We start from the raw sequence: 15,013 nt of genomic DNA, 5'->3' as shown, positions 1-15,013 counted from the left end.
AAAAACACACGAGCAGCAAGCCCCAGTGGTTTGAACGGAGCTGTCGGAGCAGCGGTAGCTCACTGAGCCGCTGCTTCACAAGGAACAGCTAATAGCTAAGAGTAACAGTAACGTTCGTTAACAAGGCCACCGATGCAAGCAGCAGTTCATGCCGCTCCTGGTAGCAGCAGTGTTCAAACCGTCGTAACGCGCAGTATTAAAAGCAGACTGAGACGAGAACAACAGCAGCAGCCGGTTACCGTCCACACAACCTTATTAGCTCCTCGTTACATTGTATGTATCTCCGTAATTATCTATATCCGTTCCAATGCGCATGCGCGTCCGGCGGTTCGCGGTTGCGCCAACTGGTAGAGGATGTTGCTAGCAGCCAGTGTAGATGCACAGCCTTTTTCACAACAATAACATCAACCGAATTTGCATCTCCACATACCTGATTTGAGGATTATACATTCTGAACGCTATCGGAAACCGTGCTTTGGACCACGACACGCCGAATTCCATCCTGTATTTTTGGCTACATCTTCTGTTGACAATGGGAGCGGAGGGGTTTGCAGATTTACAAGGCTCCTTTTTGCAGGAGCAGAAACAAGAATCATGGCTGGCCAGCTAGGCCGCAGATGGATTTTGCAGCTGAGAGCAACAGTCTATTGATATTAAATACTGTACGTATTCTCAGCACTTGCACCTAAGAAGTGGTGCTAAGGAGCCAGCGTTTTCATTCCAGGACTCCATTCGGTTTTTGTTGTCTTTTTGGGGCCAACAACACAAGCTAGTGAGCCCGCTAGCTTCACAACCTTGACTGGTTGACGTCTTGCCTTCGTAGTTAGCTCCTTTAGCCGGCTAACGATAGCTAGCATCGCTTGGTCAGCCATCCGCTGGTTAAAACCATTTGGGAAAAGACATTTGTTACAGTATTTACTCTCATTGTTGTTTACCCCAATATACTTGTATCGCAAATTCCTTTTGCAACGTCTGCTCCTGGATGAATGTGGGACAAAATGGAGACCCCGACGATTGTGTACGATTTGGATACCTCTGGGGGCTTAATGGAGGTGAGGTTGTTATGCTCGAAGGCCTTTATTTAGTGAAATATCCCCTTATTGCTTTTTATTTCAAGTGTTTTCCGTAATTTAAATTGCCGCCATCATCACCACTATAGCCTGCTGTGAAGTGCTTAGTTCAGCTAGCTAACTCAATAGTTTGGGTTGGTAATGGAGGCCACAAGTTAATGTTACCGCTCTCTTTAAGCGTAACAAGAGACGGCACAGCGGACATAAAGCTACATAATTTTCAACTGTGTAGACAATCAGTCAGCACGTCTGCCACTATCTGATACTAAACAGCTGGCTAACTTTTGCAGCAAATCCAAACACTGCTGGCGCCCCCAAAGTCCGAGGAGGTAGAGAAGAGGAGTCGGAAGTTGGTAAGAGACGTCCGGAGGAGCGGCAGGGCCACCAACCACGACACCTGTGATAGTTGCCGGGAGGGGGGAGACCTGCTGTGCTGTGACCACTGTCCTGCAGCCTTCCACCTCCAGTGCTGGTAAGCTTCAGTAACAGTAAAGGAAGAGACAGAATGCTCAGAGATCAGTCATGCATGTGTCAAGGCTGCGTTAGCAACATGTACTGAGAGCGATGAATGCTAACTTCTGGGAGGGCTGTTTCCAGTTTGTGTATGAGGTGCTACAGACAAGCATGTAAATGGAATTTTACTTCCGATATAGCTGAGTTAAATTATTAGAGTTTTCAATTTACTATTTTCCGGTATATAAACCCGCGGCAATTTCAGTGACATTTTAACTTCAGCAATCGATGGTTCCCCTGTCTTCACATTGTATTCTCCCATCCATCTGGGCCGAGGAGGGCGGTAGTGAGCTCTGTGTGGAACTTGCTAAAGTTGAATATTAATTCCGTGTTTCCCGGGGAATTTCTTATATACCGATGTCCCCAATACACACGAATAAAGTAAAATATCACCAAGTTCTAGTTTGGGCATATTATTTGTTGTCTAAAGCAGAGTAAACCTTGCATTTGTAGTTCACTGACTGGAGATGGCTAAGCAAAGCTATCAAATTTATTCTCTTGTCAACTCGAAGGAGCAAACCGGTGTGTTTCCTAAACTCTGAGGGGGACGTGTACCGTTACAGATGTACAGTCATGTTTATCCCGCTTGGTCATATATTAGGAAAGTTTATTGAGAGCAAAAAAATCCATCTGTTCCTGCTATTAAAAAGGCATGTTAATAGCTGTACGTGGATTTAAACGGAATGTATACGTGTAGCCTCGTCTGTAAGAGAGGCTAGAATTAGCTTGCAGTCGGTCCTCCCCTCCTGCCGCGGCTGCAGCCAGTGGAGCCGCTGCTGCTGCTAAAAATGGAGTCGAGTCTGCCTCTGTTTACAATATGGCGACCTCCCTGCTCTTTTTTTTTCTGTTTCACCGCCATCTTACCAACCTTTAAAATTTAGATGTGAGAGGAAAAGGGGCTTACAAAGAGCACAAACGAAATGTTGTGGCAATTTCTGAGACAAAGTAGCGGCGTGGCAGCGTTTGTTGTGGACATGTCACAGAGGTCGGCCCACTGTAGAATTTGTCCGGTGCCGCTTCGCTCGGCTCCGCTGTACATCTGCTTACACGAGTATTTTTTTTACCTTTGGCATTTGAAATAGTTGAGTTCAAGCTGTCACCTGGAAGCGGCCATATATGGTGAAGCCTGTGGATGGCTTAATTTTGTGTGACTTGTAGGTTTTCTCACATCAACTCAGGGGCAGGGTTAGGATTTGGTGTTAGTTTTATAATTGGCTACGGTGCTGGATTTGTTTAAACTTGGCTGCTTGATGATAATTAAAGAGCTCTTTCTGTGTTTTGTGTTACTTGTTGTTGTGTCCTTGTTATATATATTATATTTTTGTTGTACCCCTTTTTATGTAGCTGCTGAGGTAGTCCACCACTCCTAAATGAATGTAGAGGGAACACTGCAGCTCATATTGCTGTTTTAATGTGTCATGTGAAGTCTTGTCTTTCACATGTTGATTGTTGATGCTTATTACTTGTGAAAGGGGGATTCTAGAGTGCGAATGATAGTTCAGCTTTAGTAGTGTCCTGTATGTTGTATATCAGCCATTGTATTGCTCTCTCTTTGACATATTGCTCTGTCAGCTACTGGCCACATGCATGCTTTTACCACTAAAGCAGTGTTTAGTTTTTTATTTTTTAACCTTTTTCAACTTCAGCAGGTTTTACTTTGAATTGTGGAGAAACTTCTTATCGTCATTTAACTATAAATATATATAGTTATTATTGTCATATGCAGTTAAATAGAATGTTTTAAGTCTTTAATAATTAATTTGATTATTCATGACTTACAGCTGTTTTAATGCAAATTTGAACAGACTGAAAATAAACATTACTTTGCACATTCTTGTACACTTGTATATTGTATTGCAGTGCGGTTACATGTCAAATCTAACTAGATGTAGGCAGATTGGCTTAAATTTTCTAGCTGAGTTGTGTGTAGTCCTAGGGAAGTGTTGTATGGATTTTTATTTTTTATTTTTTTTGTCTAGTAATAGATAAATGTCCTTTGGAGTGAAATGAGACAACATAACTGTGAAACATCATGTCATAATGACTGCATACTCACATGTTCATGATGGTGTTAGCTCTTTGCTACATTAAAAATCAGCCTGTTCTCTGATGATTGTGTTTCATCTTCTTGCCACAGTAACCCACCTCTGAGTGAAGAAATGCTTCCTCCGGGGGAATGGATGTGTCATCGCTGCAATGTTCGAAAAAAGGTGAATGGTGAATTTTCTGTCGTACACACCAGATCCCTAATCAAAATTCTTTTCATGTCATTGTTGAAACAGTGAAAGAGCAGTGTGCTATATGGACTGATGAATCTGTCTTTTGCTTTTTATTTGCTGCTGCTGCTGCTAGAAGCGAGAGCAGAAGTCGGAACAGACCAACGGCCTACCAGAGAGATCCTCATCGAAGCGCTCTGCATCCCCGGCTGTAGAGCTGGAGCTCAGTGCCGGCCCTTTGCGGCTCGATGGCCTTCCTCCGGGGGCAGGAGCAGCAGGGCCGGGCCTACGAGTGGCCCAGGTCCGCCTTTTGGACCGCAGGACCAGCAGCAGGCCGAGCAGCCGGCCTGGGACTCCAACCTCCAACACTTCATCCACTCCGACCCCCTCAGAGGAGCAGAATGACGGGGAGGAGGAGGCAGCAGAGCCCGAGGATGAAGTTCAGGGCACAGAACTTGAGGGTGCTATGCCATCTGTTCCGACACCACGCCTTCTCAAGAGGCCCTTTCAGCTTCTAATAGCAGCTGCTATGGAGAGAAATCCCACACAATTTCAGCTGCCCAGCGAGCTCACCTGCACCACTGCGCTGCCAGGTCAGTCAGTCACAATGAATACTGTGACGTTGACTGTGTTACTAAACTGTATTTATTTCAGACAGTATTCAAAGGTAAAAAATATTAACACTAGGATGTGGTGGGATGGGCTCCTCGCGATGTGTTTCTATGATATATACCCCCAAATCACATACAAATTAAATAATAAATGAGTCAAGTTGTGCAAAATACTGCACCTTATTTACAATGTGTGTTCTGGAAGGTGTTGGGTATTTCAACTTTTTCACACATAACCGTTAAGGTAAACACAGGTTGGATTGTTTCTTAAGTATTTCTATGTTGTTTGGATTCTAGGCAGCAGTAAACGGAGGAGGAAAGAGGAGCTGCTAGGGAAGCCATTCAGGAGACCTCAACATGAACTGGACCCCAATGGTCTTGTCCCTCTACCAGTCAAAGTCTGCTTTTCGTGCAACAGGTTAGAACTACCTGAATCCAGTATCTACACAGAGGTACACACATACCTGAAGTGTTTCACATCTTGTACTAATTTCCTTGCATTTCCTCTCACAGGAGTTGCAGGTTGGCTCCACTGATCCAGTGTGATTACTGTCCTCTTCTCTTCCACATGGACTGTCTGGACCCTCCACTCACAGCTTTACCTGCCGGCAAATGGATGTGTCCAAACCATGTTGAGCACTTAGTTGTAAGAGATGCAGTCTTCGCTTAGAGCTAGAGATGTTTTTGTTACCACATTTTTTTTGCCTGACAGTGCAACAGAGTGATTAGTTTGTCATCATGTTTGTCTGCTGTACAGCTGAATCAGAGAAGCCTGAGCCTGTCCAGCCGCTGTCAGCTCTTCGACCAGTTCCAAGACAGGATGTCGCAGCACGCCGTCAAGTTAGACTTCCTGCGTAGAGTCCATCGGCAGAATGCACCCAACCGCCGCACTGCTCACCAGCACAATAAGAAGACCATCAAGGTACACAGGCTGCTCAGTGCAAGTGTGCAGACAGCCTAATCATGGCATATTGTGTTCTGTTTGTACTGTTTCTCCTGAACATTGGTGTATGGAGGTCGAGGAAGCTGAGCCATGCAAAAACTCAGATTGTTATCATTTATCATTATACACTGATTCACAATTTTTGAACTGGATTCTTGTGCATTGACTATAGTTGGGTTTCTATAGGGGACTCTTTGTGTCTCATCAAGTTTAAATGATTTGTACTAAATCTGCATAAAAAATGGAATTTGTATGTGAATGCTTTCAGATTTTAACCTACCTTGGCAAGTTATCCACACACAGTAAACATTAAAGATTAGCGTTTTTTTGTCAGGGTCATTAGAATATGTTAAAACACTTCATATTATCATTATAACAGTCCTTGTTTTTCCTTAGGTGCCAGATGCCATCAAGTCCCAGTACCAGAATCCTCCCCCAATGCTGCTTCCTGCAGGGGTGCGCCAGTTGGAGCTTGTTTGTAGCGGCGTTCCCGACCATCACCCCTCAAAGCACCTCACCACAGATGCCGAGCAGCAGGAGGTAGGCATAATTTGGTCTTATATGTTTTTTCAGATCACTCTAAAAACTGCAGTGCTGTTCAGAGGTTTACTATCGATGTCTGTGAAGTCAATGTAGACTCTTCTCCTGAAGTGGGGAAATACAGAGTTAAACCTTTTTAGTGATTGATTTCTGGTCTGGTTCATTACATTTATTTCATTTATTTTCATTTAGAAGGTCTTCCAGCTGAGTTAACCTCACTGTTCACTGTACATAAAAACGTTCAAACTACAGCAGAGGCAAAACAAAATATAGGTGACTGTATATTTCACTGACTCTGGGTTGGCTGTACAAAATGCATACTAGCTTGAACATTTTATAATATTACTAGAAAAGAAATATTCTGATAAGTCTCGTCAAGTAAACTTTATTGTCACCATAACTCTACACACAAGGTAATGTAGAAAATGTGTTGTTTTATTTGTTTTTACTTTTAGGTACTTGTGATATAAATGTGTCTTTCAGTAAGGACAGGGTGTCTAAATGGAAGTGATGGTGTCTTAGTGATTAAACATGGTTCTGTTGTGTTCAACAGTGGCTTCAGGATGTCATCGCACTTCAGTGCAGCATCATGCGTCACCTATCCATCAAGCAGAAGTCCTCATCCACAGCATCGTCGGTAGAGTGGGGCTCTGAGCAAAAAGCTAGTACAAAATCACACGGATCATCAGAGGACATGAAAACTCAGGCCTCTTTAGGAAGGACTGCTTCCCCTGACCCCTCCTCTAAACCCTGCAGTACACCCGTTGACCCCCAGGGGGCCTCTCTCTCCAGGGACACCCCAGCAGAGCTGGGTGTGTGTAAATGCAGAATGACACCATGTCAGAACTGTAGGAAATCCAATGGACCTCTGGCAGAGATTCAGCCTCCCAAAGCCAATGGACCTGTAGACTGTAAGAGTGCCTCAGACCCCTGCAGGCAGGCTGAGCTGCAGCACAGACTGAAGCCTAGTACAACACCTCCAGACTCAGCCCCTGCCTCTGGGCTGGTAAACCACATAGGAACAGAAACGGTTAAAAAGGAGTCTGAGAGCACTACAGAGGCCTGTGCTCAGAAAATTTGCCCCACTGCCCCCACGATATGGACCCACAGCAGCCAGCAGAACCACAGGAGCCAGAAGGAGCTCCAGGAGGAGTGTATGAGCAGCGATGAAAAACCATCGTACTCCATCACCAGCAGTTCCCTCTCGCACACACCACCTAAAGGCAACCAGGAGCACGACACGACCAAGCTGGGGTCATCGTCACCCACTCCAGGTATGTATTATCTCTTGGCAGTGCAAAAATAACATCAAAGCAGTTATTATGCATGAACACTTAGGGCTGTAAACAATGATGTATTTATTTATTGGTAGTTGTATTTGTAATTAGCTGACAAGATATTTTTAAAAACTGAAGATTTCATGAAGTTTTAGGTAATTACACAGCACCTATATGTCAGCTAAAGCAAAATAAATTGAAGTGTGCTGTTCTTCTCCATAAGGAATGTATTTTCACAATCCGTTCTCCTTATTCCTGCTTGGATTAAATAGTTTATTTTCTATGCCAGTTTTGTTTCGGACTGTGATGATGAGTCTTTAGTCTGGCAACACAGAGGTGTTGTGTGGTGCTGCTTTTTTTTTTTCTTAAGAGTGCTAACTACAGGAAACACTGGTGTTAAGTTAGTCTATTAATGTGCTCCATTTGCCCAGTTCAAACATTGGAAAGAAACCTGTGCAGATAGATGAAGCTAATTAAAAACACCTGAACCAGGTGGACAATTCAGTGACAGAAAATCTAAAGCAAATCCTATTGGGGTTCAAACCTGCAGCTTCTGAATGAGGTCTGGGATCAGTACAACCTCCTTGACTGTCCTGATTGTGGACCTACCTCAGTACATTGTTATCTTGTGTGTCCCTTAACATAACTGCATTCATTTAGACTGATTACACGTTCAAAGTGATGTAGAAATATTATAAGGTCCGGCTTGGTTAGGTTAATCTGTAAAATTAAATAAACTGAGTTTATTCAGATATGAGTTTATGAATTGAAATCAGACTCATGTAAAGAGTTGCTTGTCTGAGTAAAGGGAGCACCTGTCACTCTCACCTGAACATGTAGTGCGTTTTGGAATAGCTCCGAATCAGCTCAGCAGTCAGTCCCAAATGTACTTGCAAATTCATGCACAGCAGTTTTCTGTTGTGTGCCTTTTTAAACTTAGATGTCATTACAACGCAACACATCATGTCTGTCTGGAAAGTAACCACAACAAGGTGGCAGGTTGAGAAATGGGAATGGTATTATAGATGTGCTGGGTCGATACAGACATTGGTCAGCAGGTGGTGTTATTGCCTTTTTATTTACTTACGGCATTTTACATTCTGCAATTAAAGTAGGGCGCTGTTGATTATTGCTTTGGGTATTAGTAGACAATAGTGTAGCAGGCCTTTGGGTATTGTTTGAAAGTTTTAATTTACTTCAGTAATGTGTTTGAGGTCTCTTTTGGCACAATGTAAAACTGCTGCAACAGGCACACCAGTAGGTGGTTTTACAGAAACAGCTATTACCAGGTAACAAACATGATACATTTTAAAGACTTTAAAAATTCAAAATGTGCAAGTTCTTCTTCTTCTTCTTCTTCATTATTATTTGTTATGTTCTTATTATTGTATAATATAGTGAGTTATTGCCCTTATTATTTGTTTTGGAAAAGGTCTCCCTGAAATAGTAATAGCGGGCCCACATTAGCTTGTTTAAAAGGAAGACTTGATGTTACATCAAGTCTGTTTTGAGACATTTGTTTTGCCAAGTATTGTATACCAGTGAAGGAGAAAAATAAATGGAGGTTAACTTGCTCAAGTTGAAATGACTGGACACATTTGAATAGTTAAATTTGTTGTTTAAAATAAGTTATTGTACTTGAATGAATAAAGTCCCCATCCAGTCAAATGCCCAGTGTCGAGTCCCCTGGTTCAGAATATTGACCACATCTGGTGTCATCTTTGTCCTTTCCAGACATAAAGGCTGGTGCTGGACTGATGGGCTCACTGCTGCCCAGCACTCTTTCCACCATTGCGAACCTGTCCAGCTGCATGAAGGATGGAAAAGAGGAGGATGGGGGTAAGTGTACCTACTCAGTCAGGACATGTGACAATATTGAACCACTGTGGCACTGCAGTGTGTGTGATGAGGTTAGCAAACTGTAGAATTAATGGTCATGTCCGTGTGTGTGTGCAGGGATTGAGCTGGACAAACTGGATGCAGAGATGATCAAGCTCTTGGCCTATCAGAGGATCCAGCAGCTTTTCCCCCCCAAAGTGCCCAGCACTCCACCTCCACCAGCCACCAGCGCTGCCCCCAAAACCCAGTCACCCAACCCTGAAAGTAAGGCACTACTGTACCTCTGACACTGTTCTTCTGTCTGGGTTTTTTTTTGCCACTAAATATACATTTCTTGTCTAATTTAAAGAGTTTCTGAAGGTCAAAATCTGCACTGTCCCTCCAGGTCAGAAAAAGGTGCAAGCCCGAGCTGTGTTCTACCCCCTGACAGGAAAAGGAGGAGCTGTCAGCATGTGCTATAGGACATTATACATAGGATCTGGTAAGAAACGCTGACTGTATGACAGTGACTTCACAACCATTCATCCACCAGTTTTACTGCTGCTGATATGTTAACACTTCAAACACTTCTGTGACTGAAATGTTTCTGTAGCACCAATTGTCAAAACCTGCCCCAATACTGAAAGCCAACTTAAAATTCTGTCATTTTCATGCTCGTCTTTACTCATTTTGTGATAAGCTTAGAATTCAAAAGTTTGTTTGTTTTTTTTTTTTTTTTTAAAGCAATTTAAGATGTTTAATTCAGGCAAGCCTCTTGTGTCTTTGAGCTGATTTTATGAAACCTCAGATCCAACACGTGGTATTAAATTTGGTTTCTGTATTAAATTAGCATATTATTGAATTTGAATTTTGGTGACAGTTCGCGCCTTTTCATCAGATTGGACTATTTAAAGAAGAATGTTGGTGGAAGTCTTAATTTCAAGGCAGTAAACTAATTTTATTTTGTAAGGTAAAATTTAACTTGATGCTTCGACCTGTGAGAAAACACGTCTTTGTGGAACAAACATTTCTGTTGTCGTAATTAAGTGATACACTTTATTAATAGTAATAAGATAATTGTTGAAAGCAGTTAATCATTATACATTTTTCAGTTGTATTGGCCAGTCATATAATTAAGTATTTAGAGCAGTTTTATGTACTTTACTAAAAATCATGTTTTAGTGGAACACAGTACATTGAGTTAAACATTTTAATTACTATATTTTGACAAAGTTAAAATCAATAATAGGGAGAACACCATCTTTATTTTGTGACAGATTTAAAACATGCCACTCTATGCTAATGCACATTCTGCTGTGGGGAAGTTAAAAGTTTCATGTACAGGTCTTTAAAAGCATTAAAGGTGACTTTCGAAAAGTGTGCAGACACTCTGCTGAAGAAGATAAAGTTTTTCTCCATACATTTTTTAAATCTTCAAATCAACATGACACTAAACTCAGCAATGCATTTGATATGTGCAGTGGTGTAGCAGGTATAGCACTGCGTTAAATCATTTGTTGAGTTTTGTCATGACACTACTGCTTATGACCTTTCTAATGCTTTTTGTGAAGGTGCTGACATGGACGTGTGCCTTACAAACTATGGCCACTGCAACTACATATCGGGAAAACACGCCTGTATTTTCTATGATGAGGTATGGACTTTTAAACTGCTGCACTTCCTAAATGTAGCGTACGTTAATTGTCCAACTCTGCCTGTTACACAGTTCAGTACTGTTGTTGTTGGACATGGTGTTAATGAGTTGTATGTGTGTGTGTATCCTTTTTTTTAGAATACCAAGCATTATGAGCTGCTTAACTACAGCGAGCACGGCACTACAGTGGACAATGTCCTCTATTCGTGTGACTTCTCTGAGAAGGCCTCGCCATCTCCACCTAGTGGCCTAGTGGCAAAAGTCCAAGGCATTATCCGTAAGTACATCTCATTCCTGTGTTTTAACATCTAGCCTTTTTTTAATTCAGGTAAAACAAACTCTGGCCCATTTGCTCAGTTGCGTAGTTTGGGAAGCTAAGCTGAAGAGGAGCATTATTTTGCACAGCAGGAGTGACCCGCCTCCCGTCCCTCCCTCCAGGTTGTATTCTAACATCCACACACAGGCCTCAGCCTTCCTTTCAGTTGTTTTTTGATATTGCCGTCTTGGTATTTGTGACCACTGTGGAGATCATTACACACAGGATTTGAAGAAATCCTTAGACGTGGGGGGTCACAATGCTGGAGGCAAACTAGAAAGTTGTGGGAGGAGCTCTGGGTGGATCTAAGATGGAATGGGGAAACGACAACCTTCATGTTTGACTGTTTTCTCCTCTGGCACTTGCAGATGCTTTTCTGGAGAAATCACAACCTCCAGTAGGCTACCTGTGACAGCTGCAGTGCTGTCACAACCTTCATGATCATACAAAAAAAAGCAGCATCATGTTTTCAGAGTTTTGGTTTTACCAAAGAACCTGTTCTTGTGACATCTCTAGTCTGTGGCAGTGACAGCTGTCCATCCCAATGTCTTGAACACATTATCTTTTGAATGACATGAAGGAGTTTCTGCAAATTTGGCACAAAAGTGACTTGGACTAAAGGATGAACTGGTCAGGTTTTGCTTTTGGCTGGGAATTTGTACACTAAAGTTTTACACAAATGTCCAAAAGGCTAAAATAATCAAATGATTGCAAAACTGCAAATTGACTGGTTGACAGAGGTATACAAATGCAAGGGGGTATTTCTGGTTGATGGCTCAGAGACTAAGACTAGATACCATCACAAAAAATGGCTTTGAAAAAACACTTGTACTGCCGCTGTGCAACCCTCCATCTTTCCTGAATTGTGGTAGTGTTGGCTTGTCATTGCCTGTACAGATGTCTAACGAGTTGTTTGTACTCTGTGTGCAGGTCGCAGTAAAAAGCGTGAGGAGGACGAGGGCCCCAGCTCTGTGGTGGGTTTGTTGCCAGCCGGCGGAGTGATGAGCAGCCAGCCTCAGGGCGGTGCGGAGCCATATTGCAGCTGTAAGGCGAGCAGCTCCAGCCTGATTGGTGGCAGCGGGGCAGGCTGGGAGGGCACGGCCCTGCTCCACCACGGCAGCTACATCAAACTGGGCTGCCTCCAGTTTGTCTTTAGCATCACCGAGTTTGCCAGTAAGCAGCCCAAAGAGGAGCAGGCCGCTATGCCTGCCGCCAGTTGCACAAGCACCACCACCAGCAGCAGCAGCAGCAGCACGGCCAGCACGGCCCCCACCACCACCACCACCACTACCACCACCACCACCACCTCCACACCACCACCCCCCAACACTGCCACAGTGAGCAGCCCTTCCAGCCAGGACGAGGCTGACGCTGAGACTGTCCCTCCCCACCAAGTGCCCGTACTGCGCTCTAACTCTGTTCCATAGCCCGCACAGGAAGCCCCGCCCTCCCTCCTTTTGTTTTGCACCTTTCGAGTCACAATGAAGGGAAAGCTGCACAGCTGGTTGGTCAACAGGGAAAAGTTTATTTTTTCATTTTTAATGGTTTATATCTTTGCATGAACTTGAAGTATTATTGACAATCTCTTCTGTTTGTGAATGACTGACAGTAACCTTCTGTTCACTTCAGACCGTTAGGACTTTGAGCGGACATTATTTACCTGCGCTCAATTTTTCTTTTTGCCAGTATATTAGTTATGTATGGTGTAACCTTACTTTGTCAGTCAGCCCATTTAGCACAAATTGTTTATTTTGTAGTATTGAATTCCATACATTCTACTTTCTTTTGCTGCTTTTGCACCACAGGTAGCTATATATGTATGAAAACATACATGCTTATACACTATATGTATATATAATGTAAATATCTATAATTCAGTGCCTCTCAATTGGAGAAACATTGGATTTCATGTAGATTTACCATTTTTTGGTTTTTAACTGTACAGTTCATGGAATTTGTGATACTGTGTAGAGTACCAGAAGTTTTGTGATAAAACTTGTTCTTAGTCTGTACTTTCCGCTGTAGTCCATCTGTAAATACCGTATTGTTTTAGCACTCATTTTAACATCTTGTGCTGCTGTGTATATAAGCACTCTTTGTCTGTACCTGCTTGTCTGTTCAAACCTGTAAATACAGAAAGATTTTCTAAGAACAAACTCACATTTGTGTCCTCTTATTTTCAGTCTTCTGCCGGTCCACTTGAGAGTATTGGTAAAGGTTAGTACTAGACAACTGGTGAGATAGCATGGAGAAAGAACAATGCAGGGAAATCAAAGCTTGGATGAAACAGGTGAAGACAAATTGCTGTTGGACCTTTGCATTAGTGGGCAGTTTATAACAGAAGTGAGGACGCCCCATGTGCAATATCACTAGAATATCAAATGATTTAAAATTCAAGTAACCAAGATGCAAAGCAAGTTATAGAACGACTAATCAGAGCAGCAGAGGCCATCCTGAACTGAAGCCATGGAGAGTGCACTACTTGTACTGGTGCATCTCGAACAATTACAATATTGGGGAAAAGTTACATATTTTCCATCATTTAAGTTTAAGAAAGTTAAAATTGTATATATTCTAGACCCATTTTTAATCATTTTTATTATTGATAATTATGGACTACAAAAAAACGTGCATCTCAAAATATTAGAATATTTCATTTTGAATTTGACTACATTACTACTCAAACATTATACTGTTTGAAACCGTGTATCCAGAAGACAATCATCGACACCGTCCACAAGGGCCAATGTAGGACAGAAGATCATGGCTGAAAAGGCTGGCTGTTGACATTTCTGTATTGAATAATTGTTAAGTTGACTGGAATGGAAACGTGCGGTAGGAAAATGTGCACAATGAGCACCTCCTCATATACTCTCACTGAAAATACTTACTATCGCCTAACAGTCATTTAAATAACCATCAGATGATTGTAAACTGTGGCCATAAAGGGATGCACATGGTCAGCAGCAACACTCAGATCTGTGGCATTCAAACCATTCAAACCGCCATTTACGCTGTTGATGTGAGCCTAAAAAATTTACTTAATCCCAAAGGCTAAAGTAAGTAAAGACATTTTAGTTGTGAATTTGTTTGTTTGTTTGTTTATTTATTTTTTGTCTGGTTGAAATTCATCAGATTTATGGGTACAGAAATGTCCACCATTCCCCACTTTTAACTGTTCCTTTCTGCCATTTCTCACCCCAACCTACACTGATTGTGTCTCCAGTGCTATGCACCTTCTCCACCACTAGAGTGCAGGGTGTGTACACTTTCTGCAGGTACTGAATGGCAGTAAGACAGCCACCCAGTGGTGGTATCAGGAAATGGCACATTGGCAGACCACAACACAGCCTTATATACTGACTTATGCACTATGTAGTGGTAAAATACAAGCACTGAGTCAACTGGTACATATCTTGTAATTATGAGATTTCAGTTTCAATGTTTTGCTGGTCATGAGTGGGAAGACATCAGGATGGGAAGTGCTGAGGGTTCAAAAGACATGGACACAAAGAGTATGAGAGAGAGAAATCCTCAGGGATGGGAAACTATCATCCACTGTTTTTAGAAATAGCAAATCTCAATATTAACTGTAAATACTTTCATAAATGCTATGGTAAAAGAGCTGAAAAAAGCGATTGATAAGATATATTCATATATTTAGTGATAATAATTTGACTCCGTGTTTTAACTAATATAGTAACTGCTTACACTTGGGGGGAAAAAAATCACTAAGAGGCATGTTTGCAAAACATCTGCGTATATTTTCTCATTTGTAGGAGATATTAATGTATTCTATTTTCACAAGAGGGCTGCAAGGTGGAGCAGTGGTTAGCACCGTCGCCTCACAGTCAGAAAGTCGCCAGTTCGCATCCCAGTGAGGACACCCAGGATCTTTCTGTGTGGAGTTTGCGTGTTCTCTCCAGGTTCTCGGCTTCCTCCAACACAGTCCAAAAACATGTTGAGGTTAATTGGTGATTGTAAATTGTCCGTAGGTGTGAATGTGAGTGTGCTTGGTTGTCTGTCTCTAAGTGTAGCCCTGTGATAGACTGGTG

At 42.3% G+C, this 15,013-nt stretch overlaps 1 protein-coding gene across 1 annotated transcript; it reads left to right on the top strand.

Annotated features, from left to right (window-relative positions):
* The first annotated feature begins 314 nt into the window (after positions 1 to 314).
* phf12b (PHD finger protein 12b) lies at positions 315 to 13,118 on the top strand. The gene is made up of 15 exons (XM_008278855.1): positions 315 to 1,052; positions 1,361 to 1,542; positions 3,721 to 3,793; positions 3,936 to 4,392; positions 4,708 to 4,828; positions 4,924 to 5,056; positions 5,168 to 5,332; positions 5,750 to 5,893; positions 6,447 to 7,167; positions 8,905 to 9,009; positions 9,127 to 9,273; positions 9,395 to 9,490; positions 10,560 to 10,642; positions 10,781 to 10,919; positions 11,889 to 13,118. Exons 1-15 carry the CDS (start codon positions 987 to 989, stop codon positions 12,383 to 12,385), a joined length of 3,129 nt encoding a protein of 1,042 aa, XP_008277077.1. The 5' UTR covers positions 315 to 986; the 3' UTR covers positions 12,386 to 13,118.
* The last annotated feature ends 1,895 nt before the right edge of the window (positions 13,119 to 15,013 follow it).

This window comes from Stegastes partitus, unplaced genomic scaffold, assembly GCF_000690725.1.
Source record: "Stegastes partitus isolate 25-593 unplaced genomic scaffold, Stegastes_partitus-1.0.2 Scaffold135, whole genome shotgun sequence".
Classification (NCBI taxonomy): domain Eukaryota; kingdom Metazoa; phylum Chordata; class Actinopteri; family Pomacentridae; genus Stegastes; species Stegastes partitus.
Note: the sequence above shows the minus strand (reverse complement) of the source record. Positions and strands in the feature narration are given on the sequence as shown.